General features: G+C 36.7%; 1 protein-coding gene across 8 annotated transcripts in view; it reads left to right on the plus strand.

The window, feature by feature from the left end:
* Positions 1–27,409, plus strand: part of KLC1 (kinesin light chain 1) — a 46,299-nt gene that overhangs the window by 11,806 nt on the left and 7,084 nt on the right. For 2 of the 8 annotated variants that reach the window (XM_059850423.1, XM_059850427.1), the window contains 13 exons: positions 5,067–5,328; positions 8,487–8,717; positions 10,703–10,781; positions 12,646–12,871; positions 13,387–13,474; positions 14,133–14,234; positions 14,841–15,014; positions 15,155–15,254; positions 16,110–16,159; positions 16,248–16,315; positions 17,683–17,791; positions 19,750–19,911; positions 25,099–25,229. In XM_059850423.1, coding sequence (XP_059706406.1) covers positions 5,068–5,328; positions 8,487–8,717; positions 10,703–10,781; positions 12,646–12,871; positions 13,387–13,474; positions 14,133–14,234; positions 14,841–15,014; positions 15,155–15,254; positions 16,110–16,159; positions 16,248–16,315; positions 17,683–17,791; positions 19,750–19,911; positions 25,099–25,229 — 1,781 coding nt within the window. In that variant the 5' untranslated portion in view covers position 5,067. Of the gene's footprint in view, positions 1–5,066; positions 5,329–8,486; positions 8,718–10,702; positions 10,782–12,645; positions 12,872–13,386; positions 13,475–14,132; positions 14,235–14,840; positions 15,015–15,154; positions 15,255–16,109; positions 16,160–16,247; positions 16,316–17,682; positions 17,796–19,749; positions 19,912–23,737; positions 24,366–25,098; positions 25,230–27,409 lie in introns of those variants that run through there. The other 6 variants (XM_059850425.1, XM_059850428.1, XM_059850424.1 and 3 more) reach the window with 5 other exon arrangements.

The raw sequence follows: 27,409 nt of genomic DNA on the forward strand, positions 1-27,409 counted from the left end.
GCAGAAATAATCTCACAGGTAAAGGGAAATTTAACATCTTAATTTTGAAAAAAACAACAGATAATCATTGTTCTTTCACAATTGGAGATTCTGACTGAAAGCCATAGCAGCAATATAGTCCAAATCGAGTGTTTGTTATGTGAGTGCTTTTACAAATACATTTCTCTGCGTATGAAAGGCATCCACGAGTGATTCATCCTTGTCATTTCTGCTGTTGCTGAGCTGCCTGCAGGAGGGGTGCGGCTGATGCAGTGTTTAACACGCTACTAAGTCCTTCCCAAAGTGTTTTTCATCTCTTGCCTTTGTTGCTTAGTTTTTGTGCTTGGAACAGCCTGTAATGTTTTGATGGCTGTTTGGGAAGGCAGTTTTCCACATTATGAAGATTAGCAGTTAAAGCAGCTCGTAGTATTTGAAGATGGTGCCTTCCATGATGTAATGAGACGTGTTCTCGCTCTGAGCAGGGAATTAATGACTTGTAATTTGCAGCTCATACAAAATTGAAACAAGTGCAAGGCAGATGTAGGATGCTGAACCTTGCCATTTAATTAGGAGGAACTAAGAGTGAAATTAGGGTTAAAAGCCTTGAATAGACTGATTATTGTTAGAAAATAGTGAACTGTTAGGTTTCTATTAGAGATACAAAAAGCTCAAATTAGTTTAACTTTTCACTGTAACTTTGTGGAATTTGCAGTGCATGTAGGTGACAGAGCCCCTAGGTATGGCTTGAGCCAGTCTTGCAGCAGCTTTTACTGTTGGGAAGATGATGCAAACACTTTATTTGAATTATTTGGAAATGAATGAACACATTCATTTTCGGTTATGCTACCTGTGAGCTGTACATTCAGAGAAGAGGTTTAGGGAGAATTTTGCTTGACAAAGCAGTTTAGACTTGGGGGGTTTTATAATTTATTTATTTAAAATTGTATTTTGCAACAGTTGTGATCAGATGCTAAGTACATTAAAAATTTACCTTCCAAGCTTTTAGTACTTGAAACCCATTAAATAATAAAAATATCAATACAGAGAGGGGAAGTCCTTAGGGATTCATAACAAGGAAAAAAAATTAGAATGGTTTTATTTATTTGTTTTTAGGATTCATGCTGATCTTTAGTCAAGGAAAAAAAAATCTTGTGGGTTTTTAGAATGAAATTCTTCCTTGATAAGTTTTCTTGTGCAAAGAGGGATTCATACATGTTTTGGCAGAAGAATATTTTGAGGTGATCTGCAGGAAAACAACTCTTCTTTAAAAGCAGATGGCTAGGAAAAGCTCTGTGAGAGATCTGTAAGTATGAGCTGGAGAGCTTAGTAGCTGGCTGTGATATGTGTATGTCTGTGGAAGAATTTAGGCAGAAATCTTTGATGTCAGCATTACTAGTGTAGTTGGTTTGAAAGTTTTATGAATAACAGAATACTTAAACTGATTAAAGATAACAGCCACTTAAGTTGTTTGTATATGATGAGATTATCCCAGTGGTTACACTACTGAAGGGTTTGGCTGTGCTTTGGGTTCAGACTCTTGCTATTCTCAGTCCATTTCTTTGTTTTGAGCTTATGTTACAAAATGTGGAAACCTCTTTAGTTGCAGGGCTTTTTATGTTGGTCTGTCAAAATTAACTAAAATTTGTGTGTTTGAAGGCTGTGACTTAATTTTTGTAGAAGTTGGAAAGCATTAAGTGACTTTTGGACTTCTGCATAGTCAATATTATCACAAACAAAGAAGGAGGATAATATTCAAGATCTACACAGACACATACTTAATATAATAGGTAAATTTCTTAAGCCAGCTAGTGAGTCTGTAACTCTGTCTGCATTGCATATTTTTTTCCTCATCCAAAATTCTGTTTTATAAACCTTTGTACTTCTTAATTCTTTGATTTGTTTTCAGTTGTACACTGAGCTAAAAACTAGTATTTGAATCTAGAGTTCCTGCCTAGGTAAAATTTGCAGTGCAGTGGAGTGCAGGACAAAACTTACAGGAGCTTGAGAAGCCTTTGCCTACACTCTTTTTTTTCTGTAGGGAAATGCATAGGAAGAAAGAGTTAACATTTTTTGAGAAGTGACAATAGGCTGGCTAGGTTTTGTCTCCTTTCCTCTGTATACATCCTGCATACAAACTTCATTGGTTTGCTTCCTGTCTGGTGTTTGCTGCCTCAGGACATTCAAATCTAATTTACAGAATCCCAGAATATGCTGAGTTGGAAGGGACTCGCAGAGATCATTGAATCCAAGTCCTTGTCCTTTACAAAACCCTCCCCAGTTATATGATTATGTATTCAAATATGGGCTTGATTGTGAACAGGCATACATATCTTTTGTAAAATACATTTAAAAAAAAATCATGGTAGCAACACACCTTCACTTACTGCCCTTAAAGGCTATTAGATATTTATCCATAAATTTTATTCCTGCAGAGTCAGATTTGATGGCAGGACAAATTATATGTTTGTTATCCTCCTGTTTTCTAAATTATTCTCCTAAGCAGAATCGATAAAACTCTGAATACCAACAGACATCCCTCAAAACTTAGCCCAAAATATTTATTCCTTTCCTGTCGGTGGGAGAGATTGGGATTCTAACAGTGCTCACTAGAGGAGACTTGAGAATCCCTCTGGCAGGCTGCAAGGACCTTCATGTCAGTCTGTGTCTTGAGGCAGCTTTTGGCTTGGCTCCAGCAGATCCCTTGTACTGGTAGTGCAGAGGCAGTGGAAGCTTTTAGCTGCGTTTGGGTTGGAATGAGGCAGCTAAAAAATCTGGCACACTGGACTGAGACAGGAGGAATGTATTCATAAAGCAGGTCTGCTGCTGGGGTGGTTTTAGTGTGGTTTTGCCCCATCATGTTTAAACCTGCTTCTCCTCTCTTCAAAAGCTGCTGTGCTGGCTTAGCCATCCTTAGTTGCAGCTTTAGTGTATTGAGCCAGTACTATGGGCCTGTTAACTTATCTGTTAATTTATGAGTGTTAATTTATCTGTATTCATCACTTAGAATTAATTTTATTTCTACTGAAGTGTTTAAAATGTGTAATTTTTTAAGACAGTATCTATGTGTGCATTACATATATGTATGCAAACATCTGCTTTTAATTTTGCTGTAAAATGACAGAATATTGAGGCATGCAGAAGGAATTACTGCTATCTCTGTTCACAAAAAATACACAGTCACTTCATTAGATGTCTCTGCTTCCTTTACTTCCTTGTAATCAAAGATTCAGTTCTGTGCATTTAGGATGGAAATTGTTAATTGAGGCTGTGAAAGTGTGCCAAGGCTAATTAGGGTTGTGTGCTGGAGTTAGTATAATCCATAACAATTTCCTATATGACTGTGTGTTAGAAGCATTTATTTGCAAATTTGGTCCACATTAAATTGCAGTTCCTTTTTCTGCGCAACTTCAGAGAGTCTGTACTTTAAAACTGTCTTTTTAAGCATTCTGGGTCATAGTTCTCAGGTTAGAAGTGGGAAATGTGCAGATATCATTCTCCTCATCAGGTCTTCATGGGTTAATTTCTTATGCCATGCTAGATTAGTTGCTTTATACAGATTTGTATGTTTCATGTTGATTTATTTGTGAATATGAAGTTACTGTATTAAATCTGGGTAAAACCAAGTTCACACTTCCCCAGATTCTGTGTTTTCAGACAATAGATTATTACAAAAAACCCCTACTGTCATCTACAGCTTTTGTTTGGTAACAAGTGGCTGTGCCTTTTGGGTATTGTATTGCAGGAGATCATCTCAGAGAGGGTAATTTGAGCACATAGAAAGAGCAGCCTTTTATTTTTAATATAATACAAAAGCATAAGAGCACATCCTTTGGCTGTTGTCATGATGTGCATATGTGCATCTTTGTACAGCAGTTTTAATTCAAGACTTAAGTGGTTCTAATTTTTTTTTTTGCTTTCTCCTAAAATTAGACTAGCTTTTGTAGTACAAAATTTTAATACAGTTTTAATTAATTTTAAATGTTAGTTTGTCAGTGGTTACCCAGGTGTCTTCACATAGATGGGATAATTTATTGCTTTTGAAGAATCTTTCCTGTTTTATTCTAATTTATACTTCCTGGTTCACTCAAAGATTTAAATAGCTGAGGTATAGAGGAGGAATTTCTCAAGTCTTTATTTTCATTATAGAACATTTTACTGGTGACATTTAAAAAGGGCCAAATGGTTTGTATGTCTTCTGTTTACATTTTTACATTTATAAGCTTGTTTGTCAGTTCAGTAACAGCATGTGTGATAATTAGAATATGTGAGTTTCTAAACTTTTTTGGGTCTTCATTTGCATTCAGTATCCAGAAATTTAGTATCTTTACTGCAATGCATTAGATTCTGATAAAATAGCACAGTGAAATGTTTCTTGCTGCAAGGGTTGTATTATGCAAACTGTTTTTTCTGGCATGAGACAGGTGTTCCATCATCATCAAAACAGCTGCATCTAGACCTGTAGGCAATTGAAAAATCTATGTGTTTAGAGTAAAAACAATGAATTAAAGTTGTCCTAGGGGTAGTTGAGATGTTCAGAATATGTAGTGGTAAGAGCTTTTGTAGTCCTCAGGAAAGGATGAGGCTGATGTTCCCTTTTTACAGGAGAAAGATTACTTTTCTCATGACTGACTGATGAACTCTTTCAGAAGGCTATGTGGTATTTCTTCAAATTCTTCAAGCTCCATTTTGTGGTTTTTTTTTTTTTTTAGAGAACTACAGATCAGTGGCATCTGCAAATAGCTATATTTATTATAGTGTGTATTTTATGCACCACCTACTTAGCTTGTTTTACAGACAGAATCCTGGAGGTGCAGCCCTGTTCCTCAGTAGTTACTACAAATTCTAATGCCACATCATTGTGTTTCATTGTATGTTGTTTTTTGGTTTATCAATGAGTGTTAATGTTAAATCTGGATATAGAAACTGGGGAAGTTGACACTGTTCAAACTCAGGACATGAAACATTGTAAAAATTGTGCACAAATATAATTGTATTCTGAATATACTTTTCAGGCTTTATTCATTTGTATACTTATATGCTTATTTTATTTTTCCTTTTGTATTAACTAGCATACTCTTCCATTTCAGAATGTATGAAAACATGTCCACAATGGTGTATTTAAAGGAAGAGAAGTTGGAGAAGCTTACTCAAGATGAAATCATTGCCAAAACTAAGCAAGTGATTAATGGACTAGAGGCACTGAAGAATGAACACAATTCAATTTTACAGAGCTTACTTGAAACATTGAAATGTTTGAAGAAAGATGATGAAACTAATCTGGTTGAAGAAAAATCAAACATGATTCGAAAGTCACTGGAAATGCTGGAGCTTGGCCTTAGTGAAGCACAGGTAAAGTTGTGGTAAAAATGAAGCATCTCAGACATTTCTCCCCAGATATTACTAATATGCTGGGACATTTACATTATTCTTGGATATAATGGACAAAAGCTGCTGTAATTAATAGAGGTAATAACTACATCGTGCTGTGTTACAGAACTAATTATGGGGTTAGTGTTAAAGCACTGAAACTCATGACTGGGCTCCACTTGACATCAGGGAGACAGTAACATTTTCTGTTTAGACTTTCCACATCAGGCATTAGGTAGGTAATGTTTGAGCAGCTCAAGAAATGAGCAGTGGCATTTTAACTCTAAAAGATGGCATAGAAAGGTCTCAAACACACACACAATAATGAATGTATTTGCTCCACCCTCTGAGCTTCGGTGTAGCCTTAAATTCATGTTTATTTTCCCTTGACTCAGATTTTTTTACAGTAGCACACAGTGCTCTTAGAGCTTAAGAATCTCTAATGTTTAGTGAACATTTTACTAAACCAAAATTGAAACTATAAGCATTTTAAAGTTTAAGACCTGAGTATAGAATCTGGACAGCTTTGACTGATGCATTAAAGAGAGGAGTCCGAGCTAATTTCTGTGGACTCTTAGTTGATGAAGATACTATCTGCAGAAGATAAGTGAAAAGTTGTGTGTTTATTGGGTTGTCAGGACTATATTTATGATATTTTGTGCTAAGTCAAACACCTGAAATGATGTGATATGACAATCAACCCTGTAAAACAGGACAGTGTTTGCAAAAGAGTTGTAAATGCCAATGAGTTAGTTCTACATTAATAGGAGTTCTGTTGGTCTGTAACTGTGCTCAGACTTCTCTTCTGGACTGAGCTATTATTGTGTGGTGATCTGGAAGTTGTGTGCATTGGATCATGGTGAATTGAGGCTGAGAGAATGAAATGTGGGTTATCAGAAAGGGGAATGTAGAAGCCCTGGACAAACTGTTAGGCCTTAGGGTATATATTGTACACTCTTTGATGCCTTGTGTAGGAGGAAAATGCTAGAACATACATGGAGTAAAATTGCAATAGTTGAGTTACCTTTAATGGTTGTTTGTAGAAGATGTGCAAGTGAATGGGTAACTTCTGTGTAGTATTAGAACTCTGAGAAGCCAGTTCTGATTCTTGACTCTATCAGGAGCCTCAGTTGCAGATGTTCCTGCTTTGTTTGCCTCCCATAGTACTTTGTGAACTATAGTGGTGAGGAGCCAAGAAGTCTGCATTTGCTGCCTTTGTTACACTTCAGACTGCTGCTCTCAGACCTGATAAGGTTATTCTTCCTGAATGCTTTGAGTTGCAACAATGTAATTTTTTTTTTTTTTTTTAATTTTAAAATTTAAGATATGGAAATAGATGTTTCTTGTGGCATGCGTGTAGGTCTGGTGATGTGTTATTTCCATGAAAATGAAACTGACTTTGCTGAAGAAGTAATCAGACTTTTCTTTCAGTTAATTCTAGTGAGTAAGACTACAAGATATTTTAGTTTGCTGTTGTAGCTTCTTCAGTGTTTGAATATGTTGACCCTATTATCACAATTTTCCTAAATATGCTTTCTCATTATATAAATGCTTCTGTTTGAATTGACCAAGTAATTAAAAATATTAGAACAATTTTTAATATGTAAATAGGTAGGTGTTGAAATCTGGAGCTTTGGACTGGTGTTAGGAAATTATACCTGGAGTTTGCCTTACCTTTATAGGAAAAATTAGTTTCTAAAGGCTTAGTGAACATTTTGACACCTGAAATTTCAGCTAAGGGACACTGTCTGTTTCACATGAAATACTTAGTTTAAATCCACTTAAAGATAACTTTGTTTTTTAAAACAACATGAACTTCAGGAGATGAAGTACTGCTAACTTGGGGGTGTCTAACAGATCTGAAAGATTTGTGCTCTCACCGGTAGTCCATTCTGGCAAGGTGTGCATCCTGGGACTGCTGCCAGCTGTTCTACATGTGTCAGTGGGAGATTGCATAAACAGTGAAGGGAAAATATCTTCTGCTGGTAGTGTTTGGCTTTCACTTAATAAGCTCCTTTTTCATTTAACTTTGCTCAGCAAAAAAATCCCCAGTCCAAGTAAGCTGCTTTTATCTGTGTTCTATTTTTTGCCCTTAATGTGACTGTGTTTGAAAGTCTGCACACTCCAGCTTATGGTTAGTAGTATAAAATGCATCTGTAAATTGTGTGTTAAGTTGCACAAGCAGATCTCAGGGAAATAAATATCCCTTTGAAGTGTTACCATTATGCTGAGGTGTTCATCTTTAGGAGCTATAAGCTATATTTGTATACAAATCCCTTTTTTGTCTGGAAGGTGCTAAATTAGAACTCTGTGTTAGTTCTTAGGTTATTTTTGTGATCCTGCAAGTTGAATGTATTACTGCTCCATTTTATGTTAGTGGAACAAAGATTTCCAGTTCAGTAATCTTAATTCAAATTTTTCATGTATTTTAAGATTATATTTAATGTTCAGGGAATTCTGAAACAATTTTAACTTCTGATAACATCATGGAAAACAATTATTTAGTAAAGAATTCCTCTAGGTTGGGACCCCAGCAAGGGAAGGACATGGACTTGTTGGAGCAAGTCCAGAGGAGGCCCATGATGACAATCAGGGGGCTGGAGCACCTCTGCTCTGGAGACAGGCTGAGAGAGGTGGAGAAGAGAAGGCTGCAGGGAAATCTTAGAGCCCCTTCCAGGGCTAGAAGGGGTTACAAGAGAGCTGAAGAGGGACTTTCAAAGGTCATGTAGTGATAGGACAAGGCAGAATGGCTTCAAACTGAAAGAAAGTAGGTTTACATTGGATTTAGGAAGAAATTCTTCCCTGTTAGGGTGATGAGGTAGGGGAACATGTGTCTTGTCCCTAGAAGTGTTCAAGGCCAGGTTAGATGGGGCTTTGAGCAACCTGGTCTAGTGGAAGGGTGTCCCTGCCCATGGCAGGGGGCTGGAAAGAGGTGATCTCAGAGGCTCCTTCCAGCCCAAATAATTCTAAATGGTAAAAAGGTTTAGAGGACAAGTGAGGACCATATCTAAAACGAAGAGAAAAAGGAATGTTTACCAGATTTCACAGCTGACGTAGGTTTAAATAATGAAAGCCTTGTATGTTATGAGCTGGACTGCATTCTAGGGGAGGTATGCCATGTGACACATTCTGCTTTTCAGGTAATGATGGCTTTGTCAAATCACTTAAATGCAGTGGAATCAGAGAAGCAGAAATTGCGGGCTCAGGTTCGCCGGCTGTGCCAGGAGAATCAGTGGCTACGGGATGAACTCGCCAATACACAGCAGAAACTACAGAAGAGTGAGCAGTCTGTGGCTCAGCTGGAGGAGGAAAAGAAACATCTAGAATTCATGAATCAATTAAAAAAATATGATGATGATATTTCACCATCAGTAAGTACCTCCATAGTAAAACAGTAAAAGCACCTTACATTTACATGTGTTGTAATCTGCCTGTTTAACAAGAAATAAGATATATTTTATTTGTCCCTTAGATATATTTGTTACTAAAATACTACCTTGTACTAGTGTCACATAGTTTGCAGAATGATTCTGAGAGCTCATTCTTATCTTAAGAGAGCATATATTTTACTGTCTGCAGATATTAAAATACTTGAGGAACAGAATTGATAAATCCTCATTTAGTAGCTTAAAAATGTGAAGAACTGGACCAAAGCAGAAATCTCACTTCTATAAACACAGCAGTAAGAAGTGAGATATCTAAGCTGTGAGACATTTTACATACCTACAGGACTTGGCTTATTTTGACTGCAGGAAAAATACTTAATTTTTGTCTTGTGAAATCACTGCATAGCTTTTGTATCTGATGAGAATTCACACAAGGGTAAGATGTTATTGAATCCCCTTTCAGATCCATCTGTCAGACACTGTGATCATTTGCATGTATACAAGACTATTTTGTTACATATTCTTAGTTTCAGAGAGAAAATGGACCCAACTTTAATTTACAGAAGGAACTTATTACTTAAAAAGGCTTCTGATTTATTTGCAATTAAGTTTATAATTTTATTTTGCTTCCTTAGGTTAGGTGGCACTGTAGAGAAAGATCTAATTTTGTGTGTTCAGATCTTCTCAGTGGTGTCTTGGAAAGTACAGTTTTTCATAACTAATTATTTCAGCAATTTTAATGGTTGAAAATGGGTGTGATTTACTCATGCTTAACTGACTGCTTGACTAATCCTTTTTAAAATATTGTACATGGTGAGAGTTGTTTTGGTCAGTTGCATCTGGAATTTTTCAGTGCTGGTCCATGACTTGGTATTTGTAGATGGATTTGTCAGTGAAGCCTGTTCAGAAAAGGGGCAGAGGAGCAAATATTGGGATTGTGATGTGCTGTATTGTCAGACTTTACTCTGCAGGTGAATTAAATAGCTCCATTATTTGAAGTTTAATTAACAAATAGTGTCCAAGTAAGCCAAGCATCTTTATAGTTTTGCTAACCATATGGACAGTCTGTTTCTAGCCTTTGAAATAGTTGTATAGGCTCAGTATGAGGTTGGAATCAACATTTAAAATTATGAACATCTTATCTGAGATGTAGCCCCATCAATTTGCTGGTTTTACAGTGCCCTTGCTCTGCCATCATTGAATTTGAATGCCAGCAGCAGCAGTTGGCTTTTTCTCACCTGTGGAAAAAGGTGTTGAATGGAGAGCTAGAAAAATGTGTTCTGCCTCTGGGTTTTCTCCTTACTGAGCCCATCCTTTCTGAGAACTTCAGCTATTAATGTTGTGTAGACTCAGGGACTGAGGGATGGTCTTTCTCTTGATATTTGAAATTATATTTGGATGCTTAAAATCATTTTAAACTGATGGATTGTGTAGAAATTAATATGGTTCCAGATGGAGACTATTGGAAATGAACTTCCTTTCAAGTATTCTTGTTTTGGTTTTTGATTTTTGAACCTTCCAGATTATAATTGCAAAATCTAATTATTTGTACAGAAGTTGAGTACTCAGAAATGGAGGTCTCCTAATTCCTCTCCCTTGCCCAACTATAACTGTGTTTATGACTAAGAAAGGTACCATGGACAGTTCTGTACTGAGTAGTGCTTACTCTTCAGTGGGTACTTTCATGAGATTGGTGCCTCTGTGAGAATGGCAAATGTGTTCTTGCGTGCTTAAATTGAGACTGAAATCTAGGAGACCTCATTTCTATTCCTGGCCCTTCTGAAGGTGTCCTGTATTGTTTTGGGACAGAGTGTGTAAATACATTAAAATATAAGACCTTTATAAAACTTCAGTGAGAAATGTTATTCTTGTCAATTCTGAATGTGGGGTTTTCCTTTAACATTGCTGGTTAACTGGCCTGTCCTCTTATGCCTTAGATTTAATTTGTTGGGTTTGGGGTTGTTCTGTAGGAGGATAAAGATACGGATTCCACCAAAGAGCCTTTGGATGATCTCTTTCCCAATGATGAAGATGACCAAGGACAAGGAAGTAAGTGTACTTCAGATTACATTGTTGGTGTGCTTCTGCAGTGCAGAATATAAAGGTGCACTTTACAAAAAATTCTTGCTTCACCACTCCACTGCAACACAACTGGAGTGATGAATACCTCTGCTAGAATAGGGAATCCAGTCATTGGTGTAGGTATACATTCTGTACATTGGTGTGTACAGAACTGGGGCCTAGGTTTTTTAGAGTTTGCTAATTGCTGTAAAGTTCGGACTGATTTAAATTCAGAATTTCTCCTGTTATCCTTCTTTGGGACTTCAGAATGGTTAGGGCAGAATGACTAGGGCAGATTCTGACCAGATAGTGGATTCTGTTAATGACCTCTTTAATGATCTGATTTGAGATTTTTGTGGCAGGTTTCAGTATGAAATCTTTTTCATATAGTCTTTTGTCCTTCACCAAGGTTGTCTGAATTGTTTTAATATTAATTGTGGAAGCATTGTTTGTCTTCATGTGAGCAGGACTGAGGGAGATGCAGTGGAACTTGAGGCAGATGTTTGGTAGTGTGATTGAAAAAAGCTCTTGGTAGATAAGTAAGCTCTGCTTGGTGGAATGTGTTTTTTGCATGTTTGTTAATATAGAACATATTGATGTTGTGGAGTCAGTGCAGTGTGGTAGGAGCAGAATGGTTTTTACCAGACGAATGACTTGAGGGAAAATGTCTGAAGGGACCCACCTTTGCAATTAGCAGTTTAAAATTTCCTTTATGGACATGCATACCAGGTACACTGCATTCTTGTCAGCATAGTAAAGCTACCCATAGCCAGCACTGAAGGGAGGGCTTGAAGGGTTTGCAGTAGGTCAGTGTTGATCATGAGCTCCTTCCTAGCTCATCCTTGCTTCCCTAGAATTTTGTAGTTGGAAGGTTGAGAGGCAAAGCTCCTTTCTTAACTTCGCTTTACAAAAGACAAAGTTGACATGTCAGTGATTTCTCTGACCTTCCAAAAAAAGGCTGAAATTCTTCAGTGCTTTGGCACTGACTCTGGGTATAGGCTTGGACTTGTGTGATTCCACTGCCATAAAAATGCTTCCACTTTCTGAGAGAGTGGTTTTTGCTTAATAGAAAGGAGAGAATAAAGTCAGGCTCAGAGAACGATGAACTTGTTCTCTGGAGTTTAATGAAAATGAGCAAGACAGAATATTCTAAATCTCAGAAATTGGTCAGGTGAAGAGAAAAGGAGTAGTACATTTTTTTGGGCAGTAGGAGAGTGAGGGTCGCAACAACCAAAGGTTAGGAGCTCCTGGAAAATAAGTGGTGAAGCTTGAGGGTTAGTGAGTGAAACTTAAAGGTTGACTTTGACTCAGGGCCTATCGTCTTGCAGCTGTTATTTCTGGCATCCAAGGTGTTTCAGTCCTTTATGTGCTAATCTTAAGTGCTCCTTGGCATAGCAAACAAAGGGAAACAAAAAAAACGTATGTTTAGAGAAGAAGAATAAAGGAAAAAGCTTTTTTGCAGATATATTCAGCTTATGTGTGTTAGTGTTCCTTTCCATATGAAAACAGCAATATTTGTAAGTGCAAAATTATTACATCATCTTGAGAATGGTTTGCTGAGCCAAAATAGTTTCCTGCTTTCTTCATTAGTTTATTACATTTAGCCCTTTGAGCCATGAGAAATGTAAAAATAATAGTAATACAATACTGGACAGGATATGAGGAATGAAACAGTCATACTTCCACTGTCAGTGTTGAAGCCGGCCTGACTGCTGTGAAATTCTAATGCTAATTCTGTGTATTGAAGAAATAAAATTCAATGAGTCTCATTTTGTGCCACTGAGCACTCAAGTGAGATGTTTTATTTACAGTCATCTTTTATACAAGTTGAAATTTTGTGGATTTCTTTCAGTTCAACAGCAGCACAGCAGTGCAGCAGCTGCTGCCCAGCAAGGTGGCTATGAAATTCCAGCAAGATTACGGACCCTGCATAATCTTGTTATCCAGTACGCTTCCCAAGGTAGATATGAGGTTGCTGTACCTCTCTGTAAACAAGCTCTTGAAGATCTGGAGAAGACTTCAGGTCATGACCATCCTGATGTTGCCACTATGTTGAACATACTTGCTTTGGTGTACAGGTTGGTATACTGACATAGATAATTACCAGTGAAATAAATACTTAGTTATTTGGCTGCAACATTTTTACATTCAGACTAGAATTTTTTCCCTGTTCTATTTTCCTTTTAAAATTATTATTAAAACCCTCAAGAAGTTCCTAAAATATTTGTATGTCTCCATATATGTAAAAGTCAAACAAGTTGCTGTATTTTTGCCTATATCTTTGCTTTGGGAATGAAGCTGGTTTTGAGTTTTGTATTTTTGTCTGCTGAGGGGGCATGTCTTGATTACTCACTTCAAGGTAATCTAGAGGTAGAAATTGGACATCAGTGTAGAAATGGTACATGCTCAGTACAGTCCTCAGCTACTAAACTAATTACGGTTACAGGCTTCAGGGTTCTACTTCCTAATTTGTTAATATATTCTCGATTATTCTTTTATAGTAGCATCTTTAGGTCAGTAGTGAACTCAGCTTAATTGTTACAATTTTTCATTCCTTAATTCCCAGTGTTAATTACATCTCTTTACAATTCAGAGACCAGAACAAATACAAAGATGCAGCAAATCTCCTGAATGATGCCTTGGCCATCCGTGAAAAGACTTTGGGCAAAGATCATCCAGCGGTTTGTATTCATCCAATATCATCATTTTAGTTTGTGTTTCACTCAACTTTTTTTCAACTAACTCTAATGTCAAACTCAACAGGAAAGGTTTTAAGACCTGGCTTATCTTTAAACAGTACAGGTAGGATGCCACATTCTATTCAGTGCTGTTTCACCGTAAATAATTTGCCCATACTTGATTTTGGATTGCTTGGATTTTTTGTGGGAAATCAATTTGTCAAGGAAGATTTTTGCTTATTCAAATCTCTTTATTATACTCAGATTGAAGGGGCACTTCTGGTTTCATTTACTGCTGCTTGTAAAGGAAATGTAAATCAGGCATTTGGAAAATTCATGTGATACTTTTGTGGCCTGTGGGACGCAGGGCAGCTCAAAGTGTAGATGTGAGAGGTACCTTTGTAAGAGAAGAACATGTGAAGATGTGTGCACTAAATGACATTTTTGCAAAGGAAGTAAAATTACTTCATCATTTAGGTTTTTCTTTCCTCTGTTGTGTATGTATGCCTTTAATAATAATTATTTCTTCACTTCCAAATTTCAAGAGGTCTATCCTGTGCATGGAAAATTTAACAACATCAATGCCTTGCAGATGTACTCATTTGTCAAGTATTTGTATCAGCAGATTTCAGTGTACTTAATGTTTCTCTGCTGTTGACAGGTGGCAGCAACTCTGAACAATCTTGCAGTACTCTATGGTAAACGGGGAAAGTACAAAGAAGCAGAACCGTTGTGTAAGCGAGCTCTGGAAATCAGAGAAAAGGTATGAGTGACAAATTCAGAGCCTCTAAAGGGACTTTGGGAAGGAGAAAGCAAAGTTAAATGCTTTCTTTTTTATGCTTTGGTTGGGTAGATCTGTCAGATAAACCCCAGAGTTAACAATGCCCAGTAGTTAGGAGTGTCTGAAATTCAAAACAGTAGGAAATTCCAGTAGTGCTACGGAATTGCTGGAGCACTCTGGGTATATGCTAAATTCTGTATTTTGTGAGAAACCTCCTTCCTCTTTGATAGCTAAATAATCTTTGATTTGACTAGAGCATTGGAATTAGAAATGAAACTTAGCTAAAATTTTTTAGTTGAATATTCTCTATGTGGATATTTATTTTAGTCCATAAGATTGCATCTTCTGGTTTATATAAATAATAATTTCCCTATAATGTTGTTTTTGTTCCTCTTATGGATTGTTACGCATCATTATCAGTTTGCCAGTTTGCAAAAGAATTGAGTCATTTTCATATCTTTGAAATGCAGCTTTTGCTTCTGTTGAATTGAGGAGGAATAAAACTAACAGGATGTTTCTAAATGATTCATTTCTAGACCCTGACGTGATGATTAGAGAATGTTTTAATACAGTGTATTTCATTTCCAGGTCCTGGGGAAAGATCACCCTGATGTTGCCAAGCAGTTAAATAACTTGGCTTTGCTATGCCAGAACCAGGGTAAATATGAGGAGGTTGAATATTACTATCAGAGGGCACTTGAAATCTACCAAACTAAGCTGGGACCAGATGATCCAAATGTTGCAAAAACAAAGAACAATCTGGTAAGCCTTTCCCAAAGTAGACCTGAGACAAAATTTCTCATGAATTGAAATGCACTTCTATCCACAATGTGTTGTATTTCTTGTTTATGAAGACAAATAAAGCAATGTGCTGATATCTTTTGGGGGTATTTTGTTTTTAGGCATCCTGCTATCTAAAACAGGGCAAGTTTAAACAAGCGGAAACTTTATACAAAGAGATTCTTACTCGTGCTCATGAACGGGAGTTTGGATCTGTAGATGGTAAGAAACTGAGTCCCTAGGTTTGAATTGATGTTTTATTTTTGTAGTTATGAAATAATATTTGCAAGAAGTGTCCTGATTAAAATTTTTGTCTGCTTTAGTGGACTGAAAAGGTGAGCTGATAGATGTGTTGGAAGTAACATTCATTATAAGAAGGCTTTTAGATACAGCAGCAAACATTTGATTCAAAAACATGAGGTAGACTTAGTGGGTTTATGTTTTATGGATTTTGTTTCTGGCCTAATTTTTCTTACACCCCACTAAACCCAACTCTTGTGTTTTTATAGAGGCAGAAAAATGTACATCACTTTCCAATCACAGGAAAAAGTCAATGCTGGATTTTAGTGACATAAATAAAGACCTTGTTAATGCAAACTCTACATTAACATATTTAAAGAATGGGGAAAATACCTTTAAATTGAGAAATTACACTGTACAGTGAAGTCATGTACATTTTATAAACTAAAAATCCCAGTAAATCATTTTCACTGAATTTCATGACAGTAGCATATGCACCACTTAGTAGATGTCAAAGTAGTTGTTAGGATAAAAGAAATAAATTCATGTTTTCTAGCACAGAGCTAGATACATGACAAATGGGTGGCAGTGTATATTTACTTCAAAGCTTCTCAGAAGTAACTGTGTCTAAGTTCAGATAAGAAAAGGAGACAGAATTGTAAAACTGTAAAAGAGCTGTGTGTTTTATTTATCTGCTGCTTCTAGTATGGACAGTAAGTATTTTTGCAGCAATAGTATAATTCTCTGGTTCTCAGCTTCATTTCAGAGTAGTGAAAATCCAACAATCAATGCCTTGTAGTTTTGTTCTTCTCTAAAATATGTTTCTTGTTTCACCAGATGAAAATAAGCCTATCTGGATGCATGCAGAAGAGAGGGAAGAATGCAAAGTAAGACCATTGCTGTAAATCTTTTTTGGAGCTTATATTTGTTTAGGTTGCAAATCAGATATTTTTTTCAATGATACCTTTGTTCTAGGGAAAGCAAAAGGATGGCACATCTTTTGGAGAGTATGGTGGCTGGTACAAAGCTTGCAAAGTTGATAGGTGAGTAACTTCTTAACAGGACAAACAACTCAGATTAAAGCATTTTTAAAAATGGAACCACAGCAACTCCTTGGTTAGGACTATAAAAACAAAAGTATTAAACATTCCAGGCCCAAGACTGGTTTTCAGGAATACAGCAGCAGTTTTCAAGTCCTGAGGCTGATTAGATCCAGTGACATGAAATTGCACCAGTTGTGTTCTTGGCAGTCCTTCAGGTGGCAGCGTAGGTCACCTTTCCCTCTATTCCACTCCCTGGCACGTCTGCCCTCCCTGCCCTGGCAGGGCCTCTGGAGAGGGCCAAAAATGAGACTGCAAATAGCTGCACCTTTAGTTACCTTTCTGGCACAAGAAAACAAAGCTAAGCTGCCACAACTAAGTATTACTTGAGTTTGTAAAACTTAAAGAATATAGTTATGTGAATGACAATGTATTCTTTAAAGTGAAATAAGGGAAACAAGGATTTCGACTTGGATTATAGTTGGTGAAGTTTGGGGTTTTTTTTTGCTCTAATTTTGTTCCATTACTGCAGCTTTTTAAACATGTAGGTGGTGCAGTGTATGAAAAAGCATGCAACTAGTACTAATAGTCAGTGAAAATTTTTTGTTTATTGAGTATCTGAATGCTCATGTTTAACAACAATCAGAGCCCTTGTACTGTTGAAATCTCTTTTTTTCTCCATCCTGAGTTCTGTTTTGGTTTATTTTTCATGTACTTGTTCATTCTAATGCATGAGAAGATCTTTTCTCTGCTGTTAGTGGAGCAAAACTTCACTTAAAATACTATGATTGAGCTAATTTTATGCCATTGAAACAAAAATGTCTTTTTTGTGAGACTTGTTAATGAAATGGGCAATTTTTTGCTTTTGTTGTTCAAGCAAATTGGAATGCACAGAAACTGCAAATAGGTGTTAAGTAAAAGCTGATGAAAGCAGCTGTTAATTGCTTTTGTGACTAACACATGCTACATGTGGTCTGTCTAATAGTGTCTAATAGTCTATGCATGAATAAGCATTTTTTTTGGAAGCTGCACAATTATTCACTTGGATACACTCATCCAGAGCTCAATTTTCACCTTGAGGTGCAGCTGAGGAGCACAAGATTTGACATTCCAGTTTCAGGGATGTTGGCTAGTCACAGAGGCATTGATACACTTTGAAAGGGGTCAGCAGGTTACTGTGTGTACATGAAGTACAGTGAAGTGCATTTCAGTAATGCACTATAAGTGCATTTATTCTCACTATAAGTGAGAATAAATTATTACAAAATATGATAAACACTTTGTTAATTTAAGCTTTATTAGTGAATTGAGAAGAGTTTACTGTATAAGTATGTATTTAACATAGAGTTATTTTTCTTTTCTTTCAATAGTCCAACAGTAACAACTACTTTAAAGAACCTTGGGGCACTTTACAGACGACAGGGCAAATTTGAAGCTGCTGAAACATTAGAAGAGGCAGCAATGAGATCTCGTAAACAGGCAAGTATGAAAATTCACCTGAATGATGTTTCTGCATTGTGGTCATGCAGATTTTCAACTTCCTGTATGCAGAATATAGAAATTTTCAGTGCCTGGACACCCTCTAATTTCAGACTGAACTGGTAATAAACTGATACATCTTAACACTTGCAGTTTGGTTAATTGTTAGGGCATGGCACCATGTACTGGGGACATGATTTAAACTGGAGGTGAAATGATGTGGAAAATGAAAGAGCAGAAAACATTGTGCTGGCCAGCAGTCCTCAATTAATTGGCTGCTTGTCCTGGGAAACAGACTGAATCTGGGGGAAAATGGGGAGGTTCTGCTGGAAATCTCCTTTGCCAATCATGCTGTTTTTAATAAGGAGCTGTCAGAATTAAAAATGTTCAGTTGCTGCATACAGCTGACTAACAGAAACCTTTTGTTACTTCTGTAAACTAATGGGATAGATATTACAGTTTCAGTGGAGACTTTATTTTAATGTACTCTCTTTGTGCTCTCAGATCTACTCTTCAAGTAACCCTTTCTCTCTTCTCTTAAAAGGTAAAAGAGAGTTTGGGTTTGTTGGGGGTTTATTGGCTTTTTTTTCTTTCCCTTTTGGATGGTTTGATAAGTGACACTTATAAGACACTTCTAAAAGTGTCTAAGACTGGACAAGAAAACATGGGTTGTCAGTTGGTGTTGAAATGGAAAGCAAAGTAAGAAAATACAAGCATCATGAATGTTCAATTTTAAGTTAATTTTTTTAATATGAGAATAAATAAGACTTGTATTTTTTTTCTAGAAGCTTGCTGCTGACTGTTTATTTTTAAGGATGCTTCAAAATTTCACTGTGCATCATATACCACCTATTCCATGAATCCAAAATGTGTGGCAGTATACACACCCCTAGATTTAGATGTGTAGGAGATAATGCTGTGTTACAGCAGCATTTAACATTACCTCTTTATTCTGGGTCATTCAAGCAATGCTCTTCACTTAGGGAGAAACAGTTACATGGGAACAAGAACCTGGCATATCCATGGCACTGAAACAACTTTCATGCTTATTCATGCAGTTTTAAGAACTTTGGCATCCTTTTCACTTTCTGTATTGTGGTTGCCTTTATGGATTTGCCACACATGTCCCTGCTGCATTTGCTGCTAGTGCTGTACTGTAGAAAATGCAGAATATTCTGTGAAGTGTAACACATTCATCTGGGATCTCTTCCTGGCAGCAAATACTGGTTATGATGTGGAGTAGGTTTATTGTAAAGAAGACAAAACTGAAAATAAGTATGATTTGAGTTTTGATATTTTCTATTTTCTGTGCTAAATATTTTGCCTTTGGTGCTGTGTTTTCATAGAAGGTACTTCAGCACTTCTGAGATATTTAAGGGATTATTTTATAATTGATAGGCATGCTTTAACACAAAGTAAATATATTGACCATATGCTTAGTATGTTTATTACAAGTTTCTATTCTATGTCATTTCCTTCTGAAGGAAAATTACATTAATGCCAAGTGTTCTGTGTCAGTATTTTTAAATAATACAACCTGTTTTTGAGGTATCAGATATTCAGACACCTCTCCAAAGGCAGGTGAAAACTGCACCATTTGATGGGTGGAAAACTTAGGAATTACATTGATGGCTCATGATCTGTAAGTTGCTCAAATATTTAGCTGGTTGCCAGATTGCTTCGGGTAAGTGACACAAACACCACGAGGCTTAGACAAGTGATAAGAAAGGAAGAAGAGAATGACAAGTGAATTCTCAAACTGCTAAACTGTTCACTTCATGCTGTGTTGATCCTTTCAGTTTAGAAAGGGCAGCTCAGCTGCTCTCTGGAAGCAGAGTCGGGCTGATGGAATTGTGGGTTGGTTTTACTCCTTGTTGGGTGCAGCTGTCGTGTGTAAGTTGTAGCTTAACAGAGCTTGTAACAAGATAAAGCCTCTTCCCATTCTATCAAATTCTCAGGGTCTTGACAATGTTCACAAACAGAGAGTGGCCGAGGTGCTGAATGACCCTGAGAGCATGGAGAAGCGGCGGAGCAGGGAGAGCCTCAACGTGGATGTGGTAAAGTACGAGAGTGGCCCTGATGGCGGCGAGGAAGTGAGTATGAGCGTAGAGTGGAACGGGGTAAGTACAGTACACAGTTGGACAGAGTAGCCTAGGAGCTCATCCCCTAACAACTCACCAGCCTGTGTGCTTTCAGGAGTTTCCTGCTTCTTCTACCTCGTATTTTTTAATTTTGCAGAATCAATTAAGAAATGAAGAATAACATTTTGTCTATCATAATGCTAAAAAACTCGTAATATTTAAAATTTTTAAGGCATCCTTTCTGTTGCTGTCCTGAATGGTGACATTTCTGCAAGAATCCCAAGCAGTTGTATCTAAGGCCAAGTTGTGTAATGCTGATTGAGTGTCCTGGTTGTGGTCTGGTGTACAATTGCTTGTCAGTGGTTTGTTTTTACTGGTAGAAATATTCTTGCAATTAACTCACTTTTGCTTTTTTTTTTTTTTTTTGATGCTGTATTTGCTTGTAATTTAAATGTTTATTTAAAAAATACTCCATAGTTGGAAACACAAAAAACATTTGCTATGGAAATATACTGAGTGTTAGCAGTTTCAGAGTGAATTAAAATGACCAGTCTAACACTAAAGTAATTCTAAGCTGCTCCTTACCCAGCTTGCTGGAGGGAGGAACACAGTTTTCCAATCTGCTGTACAGTCCATTTTAAGAGGCAGTGCCATCATATAATAATGTGATGGTGACTTCATGACTTTCTCATATTAAAATTTGTCTGGAGCCAGGGCTCGTTCCTATTTGTTTCCCATATATTGGCTTCACTATGTTACACTGATTGTCATAAAGTAAAAACATACATATAAAATATATATATATATATAATGTGATTACATGTGCATTTCTCTAACCATTGTTTTCCTTTAATGTGAAGGACAGTGCAACCTTTCAGTTATTACCTGGCTTATGTAGTTTGCTTCTGTCACCAGCTTTCCCATGCTTTATCCCATTGCTGGCAATGGGATACGTATTGCACTCTTAACTAACTCCCAGCTGCAGTTCTGCTGAAAATACTCTTAGATTATAAAAGTGATGTTGCTTTTGCTGTGTGGGAGGGGAAGTAGCCTACTTTGCAATATTGAGTGATCTGAAGCTTCATTTCTCTTACAATAGCAATCTTTTTCTCCCCATCTTATTGTAAGCTACATGAGACAAAGTTCAGCATTCCAAAGCAACCTTGAGAAAACATGTAGTGCTTTAGTCTTAAAGGAGAATGTTCTTTCCATCTTTGCTTTTGTCTCTTTATTACTGTTTTCTTGGCATTGGTGTTCTCAGTGCCAAGACAGTCAATCAGCATCTATTGTGAATTAATACTCCATCATTAATAAAGCCAAAGTCAGGTTGAATAACTCTCTTTTTAATTCTCATTTTGCCCATTCAACATTAGAACTGTGTACTGTACTCTTCCCTTAATTTTCACTATACTTTGCATGACTGTATATTCTAAATGAATTAAACTTTTTTCTGTTATAGACATTAATGCATGCAGGGTTTGGATGGAAAGGGCCTCCTGGGGAAAAGCAATAGACAGTATTTCTAGGTCAATATTTGAATCAAACTCAGTGATATAATTTGCTGGCCTGAAAAATTAAATTTTGACATCTGAGGGTAAGCAAACTTCATTTTTAGTGGGCTGAAGTGGCATTGCTTCATTCTCATCTTCGTTATTTCTTTTTCCCCCCTCTTAAGAGAAGGTATTTTGTATTACATGTTCTACGTGAAGTGGGCAACTCTCTCTCCCTCCCCCTGCAAGTGTTTCTATCTCAGTGATGTTCTTTCCTCTTCTCTATATTGTGTAGTTTTTTTACCCTTGTGTGTTCCCTCCAGACAAAATACTCTGGTTCATAAAGTGGTGTAGGACCTTTGATTTGTGTCTGCAGAACCTGAAGAGAGGCCTTTTCCATTTAAATTCTTTTGAAGTGGCCAGGCTGACTCTGAGAGAATAGGTGGAGTATGCAAAGGGACAAACTCAACAAAATTCCGTCAGAAGATGTAATTAAGGGCCTTCCATATGTAGTGTAATCCATAATAAGCATTGTAGGCTTTGATGTAATATTTTACACTCTTACAAAGAACAGAAATATCTACTGAGGTAAATCAGCCAGTGACTATTAAAAGACACATTTAAGTGAGGTGTTATAGTGCATCTTTACATGTCACTTTTAAAGTTCATGCCTTAAAGTGAACAGAAGGTAGTTGAAAATGCAAGAAAGTACTTGTTCTTAAAAATGTAAGGTGGGAAGGCCAAGATTTGAATCTCTTACTATACTTTTATATAAAAAATAAGAGTGAGTACCTGTAACTGGCATTTTTTTAAACTGGTCTGGCAGCCTGCTGCAGGACAGATGAAAATCTTTGTGCTACTTATTAGAATGTTGGTAGGGTGAGGAATTATCTTTTCATAACTCTAAGCCATGCTTCAGAGAGACAGGCTTTTGGGCATCTAAGTGCACTTCAGGTGTGAAGGGAAAATGATGGATTTCACTGCCATAGGTGAGAGTTACTCTTGTTTAAATAAGTGCCAGCCAGAGGGATGTTGTGGCAGACAAAGTACAGGAGATAGTGATGGTAAGCAGCAGTAATAATGGGATCCTCATTCTGAATGGCATAAAAATTGGCAATTAATCTTTGCCATAAAAACAGCCTGTGAGTTTGGTTTTTGTTTCCTCTGGAATCAGGTGGGGTTTTTTTATCCTGAGCTCATGTTTTAGAAGTGTTTTGTTAATCAAGCAGTGTTTAACATAGGAGTTTGATATTTTTATTTTGATTTGAAGTACACAAATGCTTGTCTGCTTATTTCTATTTTTCTAGTTATGTTTACTGTATCGAGTTATACTCCATACCTACCAAATTTGTCTTGCCTTTGGATCATTTTCACTACTCTAGTATTCCTGATTGCAAACCACAGGAATAATTAGCCCTTCACTGATGTAATACTTCTAGCTGGAATTTAGCCTTCAGTTTATTCAATCCTGCAAAGCTGAAGTCTGTCTTTCAGTGTGAACAACATATGCAATTTAGTTTGAAACATAAATACTCAGTTAGATTTAGATCTTCTGATCACTTGGTAGCAGGGCATTTTGCCATTTCCAAGGATAATTTTAATTACTGTTCATTCCAGTTGTTATAGGTAAAGGCTCTCAAGACAGGTATCATGAACCTATCAGTAATGGTCTCTGTACTTGTACAAAGAATGAAAAATGTGCAAGTTGAACCACAGTTTATTTTAAAGGTATATTGTTTCAGCTGCCCCTCACTGCATTAGAGACAGTAGAGAAAATTCCACTTGGATTATATATATAGACACAAACACAGATATGTTCTAAAAATACTTGTGAAAGTGAACTGACCCAGGCCAGTTGGATTCTAGTTCCCTAAGGGAATGATGAGAATTTTGTCTGGAGGTTAGGTGAAGACCTCTTTCTTGCACTTTTGTTTCAAGGAAAATTCCTGACAGAAGTTAAAGCTGAAATGAATGCACTTTGCTCTATTATTTTTTCTTTTTTTTTTTCCTTTTTTTTTGTGTTAATGTCAGCTGAAAAAAAATCCCCTTTTTTTTGGTTTGTTTATGAAATGTAATAGCAAAGCTATTTCTTGTTAAAGGTGTTTTGTATTTTATACAAATTCTAACTTGAATGCATCAGTCATGCTCATTTGTCAGTCCCATCTCAGTGATGTAGGTGAAACTGCATAAAGATGTAGGTTCTGGTAATTGCAAGGGCCTGCACTTTGTACTTAAGGGCTGTCCAAATAGTTACTCTGGAAAAAAAAAAGTTTTGAACATGACCTAGAAATACTGTAAACTAACTGTTCAAAATTGAAAACTGTTGAATTTTTCCCAACAGTTTCATTCAGTTTTTCTCTCTCCATTTCTGACAGGCCTAGATGCCTTTTGTGATTCTTATACTGTCTCCTGCATGACGGGCGTGCACCATCTTCAAGCTTTAACTTCTCTCTTCAGTACTGACTGCTGTGTTTTAGCAAACCCCTTAAGATTCTTGTCAGAGCTACACTTCCCTGTAAACTGGCCATTCCTTCAGTGCTGGTGTCGTTTTTGGTTTTCTATTTCTGTACCTGTGTAGCTTTGCCAGATATGTATCTAGTCATACCAAATGTTATTACAACCATTTGCTGTGTAATACATTAGTAAAAAAACCAAACAAGTAACAATGACCTTTATAAGTAGCTGTTCACTATGGAATAAAGGTAGTTAAAAGTATCACACAAGGTATTATTGAAATGGCATGATGGTGATCTTTACAGGAGAAAAACCAAACCCGTAAAAGGAAAGCATGTTCTCCAAGTGCTTTAAAATGTATTTAGAGACCTATTATATGGTTAACATCAATATGGAACTCTGGATGTCTTCACTTACAATTATTCTAAAGTAGCATTGCTGTTTAGTCTTTGTGTGAGATTTTGGCAATTATGCTTTTCTCTACTAATCTTGGTGTTCAGTGATTTGTGTATTTGTCTTTCTAACTTCTAATAAACTCACTCCAACTCAGGTGTCTGTCTTTGCTTAGTAGTGCTTTTTTCTTTTTCAATTCTTCTTTCATAATCACATAGGTTTTCTGTGGAGCAGGAAGTGGTCACTTCTAATCTTACTAAACTGTTGGGGTTTTGTAAGAGCAAAAACATTTAAAAATAGAATTGTGGTCACTCTTGCAAGTTTCTCTGGGTCAGCACAGCAGTGTAAAATATGAATGCAATATATGAAAAATTAATTTCATCGTGGTTTACATTTTCTTTGGTAAAAATTAAAAACAAAGCACAGGAATTTGACTATAAGTATTTCTGATCAGAAATATTTTTGTTTAAGGAATTTAGGGTTAATTAAACATGTTTGCAAGTAATGTAGATATGTAGAAAGAAAAAAACATGTTTTTTTCTTAGACTGATGGAATGCTTTTGCTTGGGACTTGTACTCTGTTAACCATGGTGTGCTCATATGAAATGGTGGTGGTGAATTGTTGGACTACTGTGGTGGGGCTTTATTAATGAAGAATTGTGGCTTGGGCATGTCTTCACATTTAGAAATCTTTGTTACACTTTGGAAGGAACTCTTGCTTTGGTAAAGTTGTAGCTGTGCGGTATCACATGTTTAGGGAAATGTATATAGTATAAGCATATATTAATAGCAATTAAAAAGTAATAATTCATCCCTGCAATGTTTTCAAGGCAGGCTTGGGGGAGGGCAGCAGGCTCTTGCAGTTTCACATGTGTTCCATTTCTTTCAGGATGGCACTGGATCCCTAAAGCGCAGTGGTTCCTTTAGCAAGCTCCGCGCCTCCCTTCGGCGCAGCAGTGAGAAGCTGGTTAGGAAGCTGAAGGGAGGAAATTCCCGGGACAGTGAACCAAAGAACCCAGGGTAATTCCTTATCTGTTCTTGGCTCTGCTGCTGTGCCTTGCTCTGTGCCCCACTGGAGCCCAGGCTAGCTCCTAGGGCAGTGGTGCCTTCCCTGCTTAGCTAACTGCATATCAGACACAGCTATATCTTAAAGAAAAATAAAATAGGAAATAACTTCTTAACCTCCATTGTAAGTTCTGTAACATCTGAGGATTTCTATTTGCTCTTAAGAATTAACTCTATTAAATTTTTTTCCCTTTTTGCTGCTTTACCTACTTGAAGATTAGAAAAGCTCCATAGAACTACTGATAAATGTTAGTTACCTGCAAAACTATTCTTTTCACACAGCAGTGGAGAACAGTAAATGTTACTGGTTTTTACGGTAAAAGCCTGAATACACTAAACCTGCAACTAACATTCTAGATATAGCTTAATATCTTGATATATTCCTGATATAGCTTTTTATATTGCTGTGAACATAAAGAGAATTACCAGCTGAAGCCTGAGATGTCAGAGAGCAGAGGAGAATGTTGAAAAACTTGAGCCTAGTTATGCATCTTACTAACATTTTGGCTCCCATGAAATCTGGTAAAAATCCACATTTACTGAGTCTGACTGCTCACTCTGCCCAACTTGCCATATGATGATGGATTTGTATGTAATATTTCTAATAAATCCATAAAATCATTCATCACTTCTTGGCTGCTGCAGAGAAGTTGAAATGTTAAAATGTACCTGCTACTTTTCTTAGTGGCACTTCTGAGTGTTCCCCTCACCCCAAACACAATTGCAGTCAGTTTTACAGGGCTTTCTGCCCTTGTGGTGAAAAACTAGAACTCGTTTAGTTGACAGGAAACTGCCAGTGTGAACTTGAGCTTTGAAACAGTCATAGTGGAGAACTTGGGGTAGCCTCTGATGGAGCAGCTGAATCAGAGTAATGTAGTGGATGATGGTGATGATGATGGTATTACTTAAGACAGTGAGCTGGAGGCAGAGTCTCATTATGTTTCTGGATGTGCTCCACTGAAGTTTTGTCTTAATGTTTTTGTGGCTGTAAAACATGAAGTACAGCAGCAGTACATGTAGAATTAGCTTCCTTGCGTATCTGTTTCAAATTCAGCCTGATCTGAATTTTAGAGTTGTTACTTAAAATTCCACTGCCAAACACTTGATGTTGAAGGCATTGAATAGAATTAAAGGTCAAAATTCCTTTGCATTTATTGATCCATCATTAAGAACTACCTCTGAGATAAGAGGTTGGGAGTAAACTATGGAAAGCACAAGATTAGAAGAATGAAATGTGTAAATGTGAAATGCTTTAGGGAAAACAAAGAAAGGCAAGCCAAAATAGAATAAAAGGGAGATTTCCTTCTTTTTCTTCAGTATCAGCAGTTTTATACATTGGTTGTCTATTCAGTTCTGTCCAGAGTTCATACATCATAGTTCAGGTATATTGTTGTATGAATAGATACATTTATCCATAGCTAAATTTGCATTTTCTTCTCATTTTTGTGAGATGTGGAAAGGCTTTCAGTTTCACAAAAGCCAGGAGGTTTATTCCTTATTCTCTGTAGTATTTATAGCTAGCTCTTTCTGCAGGTGAAGTAACTCCATGTTTATAGGTGTAGAAAATTATGCTCACATAGAACTGAAGATATTTGGTTTTGCAGTACGTGTGAGAACTCCCCTGCCTTGTTACTGTCTGCACATGAGTTGTGTTACCTGACCAGAGTCCTCTCCCCATGCTAACATGAGTTACACTCTGGGCTCTGTAGCACCAGATGAGATTTCCTCAGGTGAAGGCATTAATGTGAAACAAAATTGAAAGCAAAGCAGTATCTTCCTTGCTTTCCCTTTCTGACAAAATCATCTTGGTTTTAGATGTCACCATAGTTCTCAAGGAATAAAACTTACAATAAGTATATTACATTGACAGGCTTTTCTGTAGATAGGCACTTTCACTGTATAGAACAATAAATACTGTAATTTCTGTTCTTATAATAAATAGAGTTTTAAATTCTGATTTATATTAGCTGGTTTTAATAACAAATGCAGAAATTTCTGGTATTAAACACCAGCTTTGTAGGTCATAAAGTGTAGCTTACATATTCCAAGAAATGATTTTGATTTCATTTTATGAAGAAACTTTAGTGAATAGAATTGTTATTTTCTTCTTTTAAGTATAGCAAAAGCCATATTCA

This window comes from Haemorhous mexicanus, chromosome 6 (assembly GCF_027477595.1).
Source record: "Haemorhous mexicanus isolate bHaeMex1 chromosome 6, bHaeMex1.pri, whole genome shotgun sequence".
Lineage (NCBI taxonomy): Eukaryota > Metazoa > Chordata > Aves > Passeriformes > Fringillidae > Haemorhous > Haemorhous mexicanus.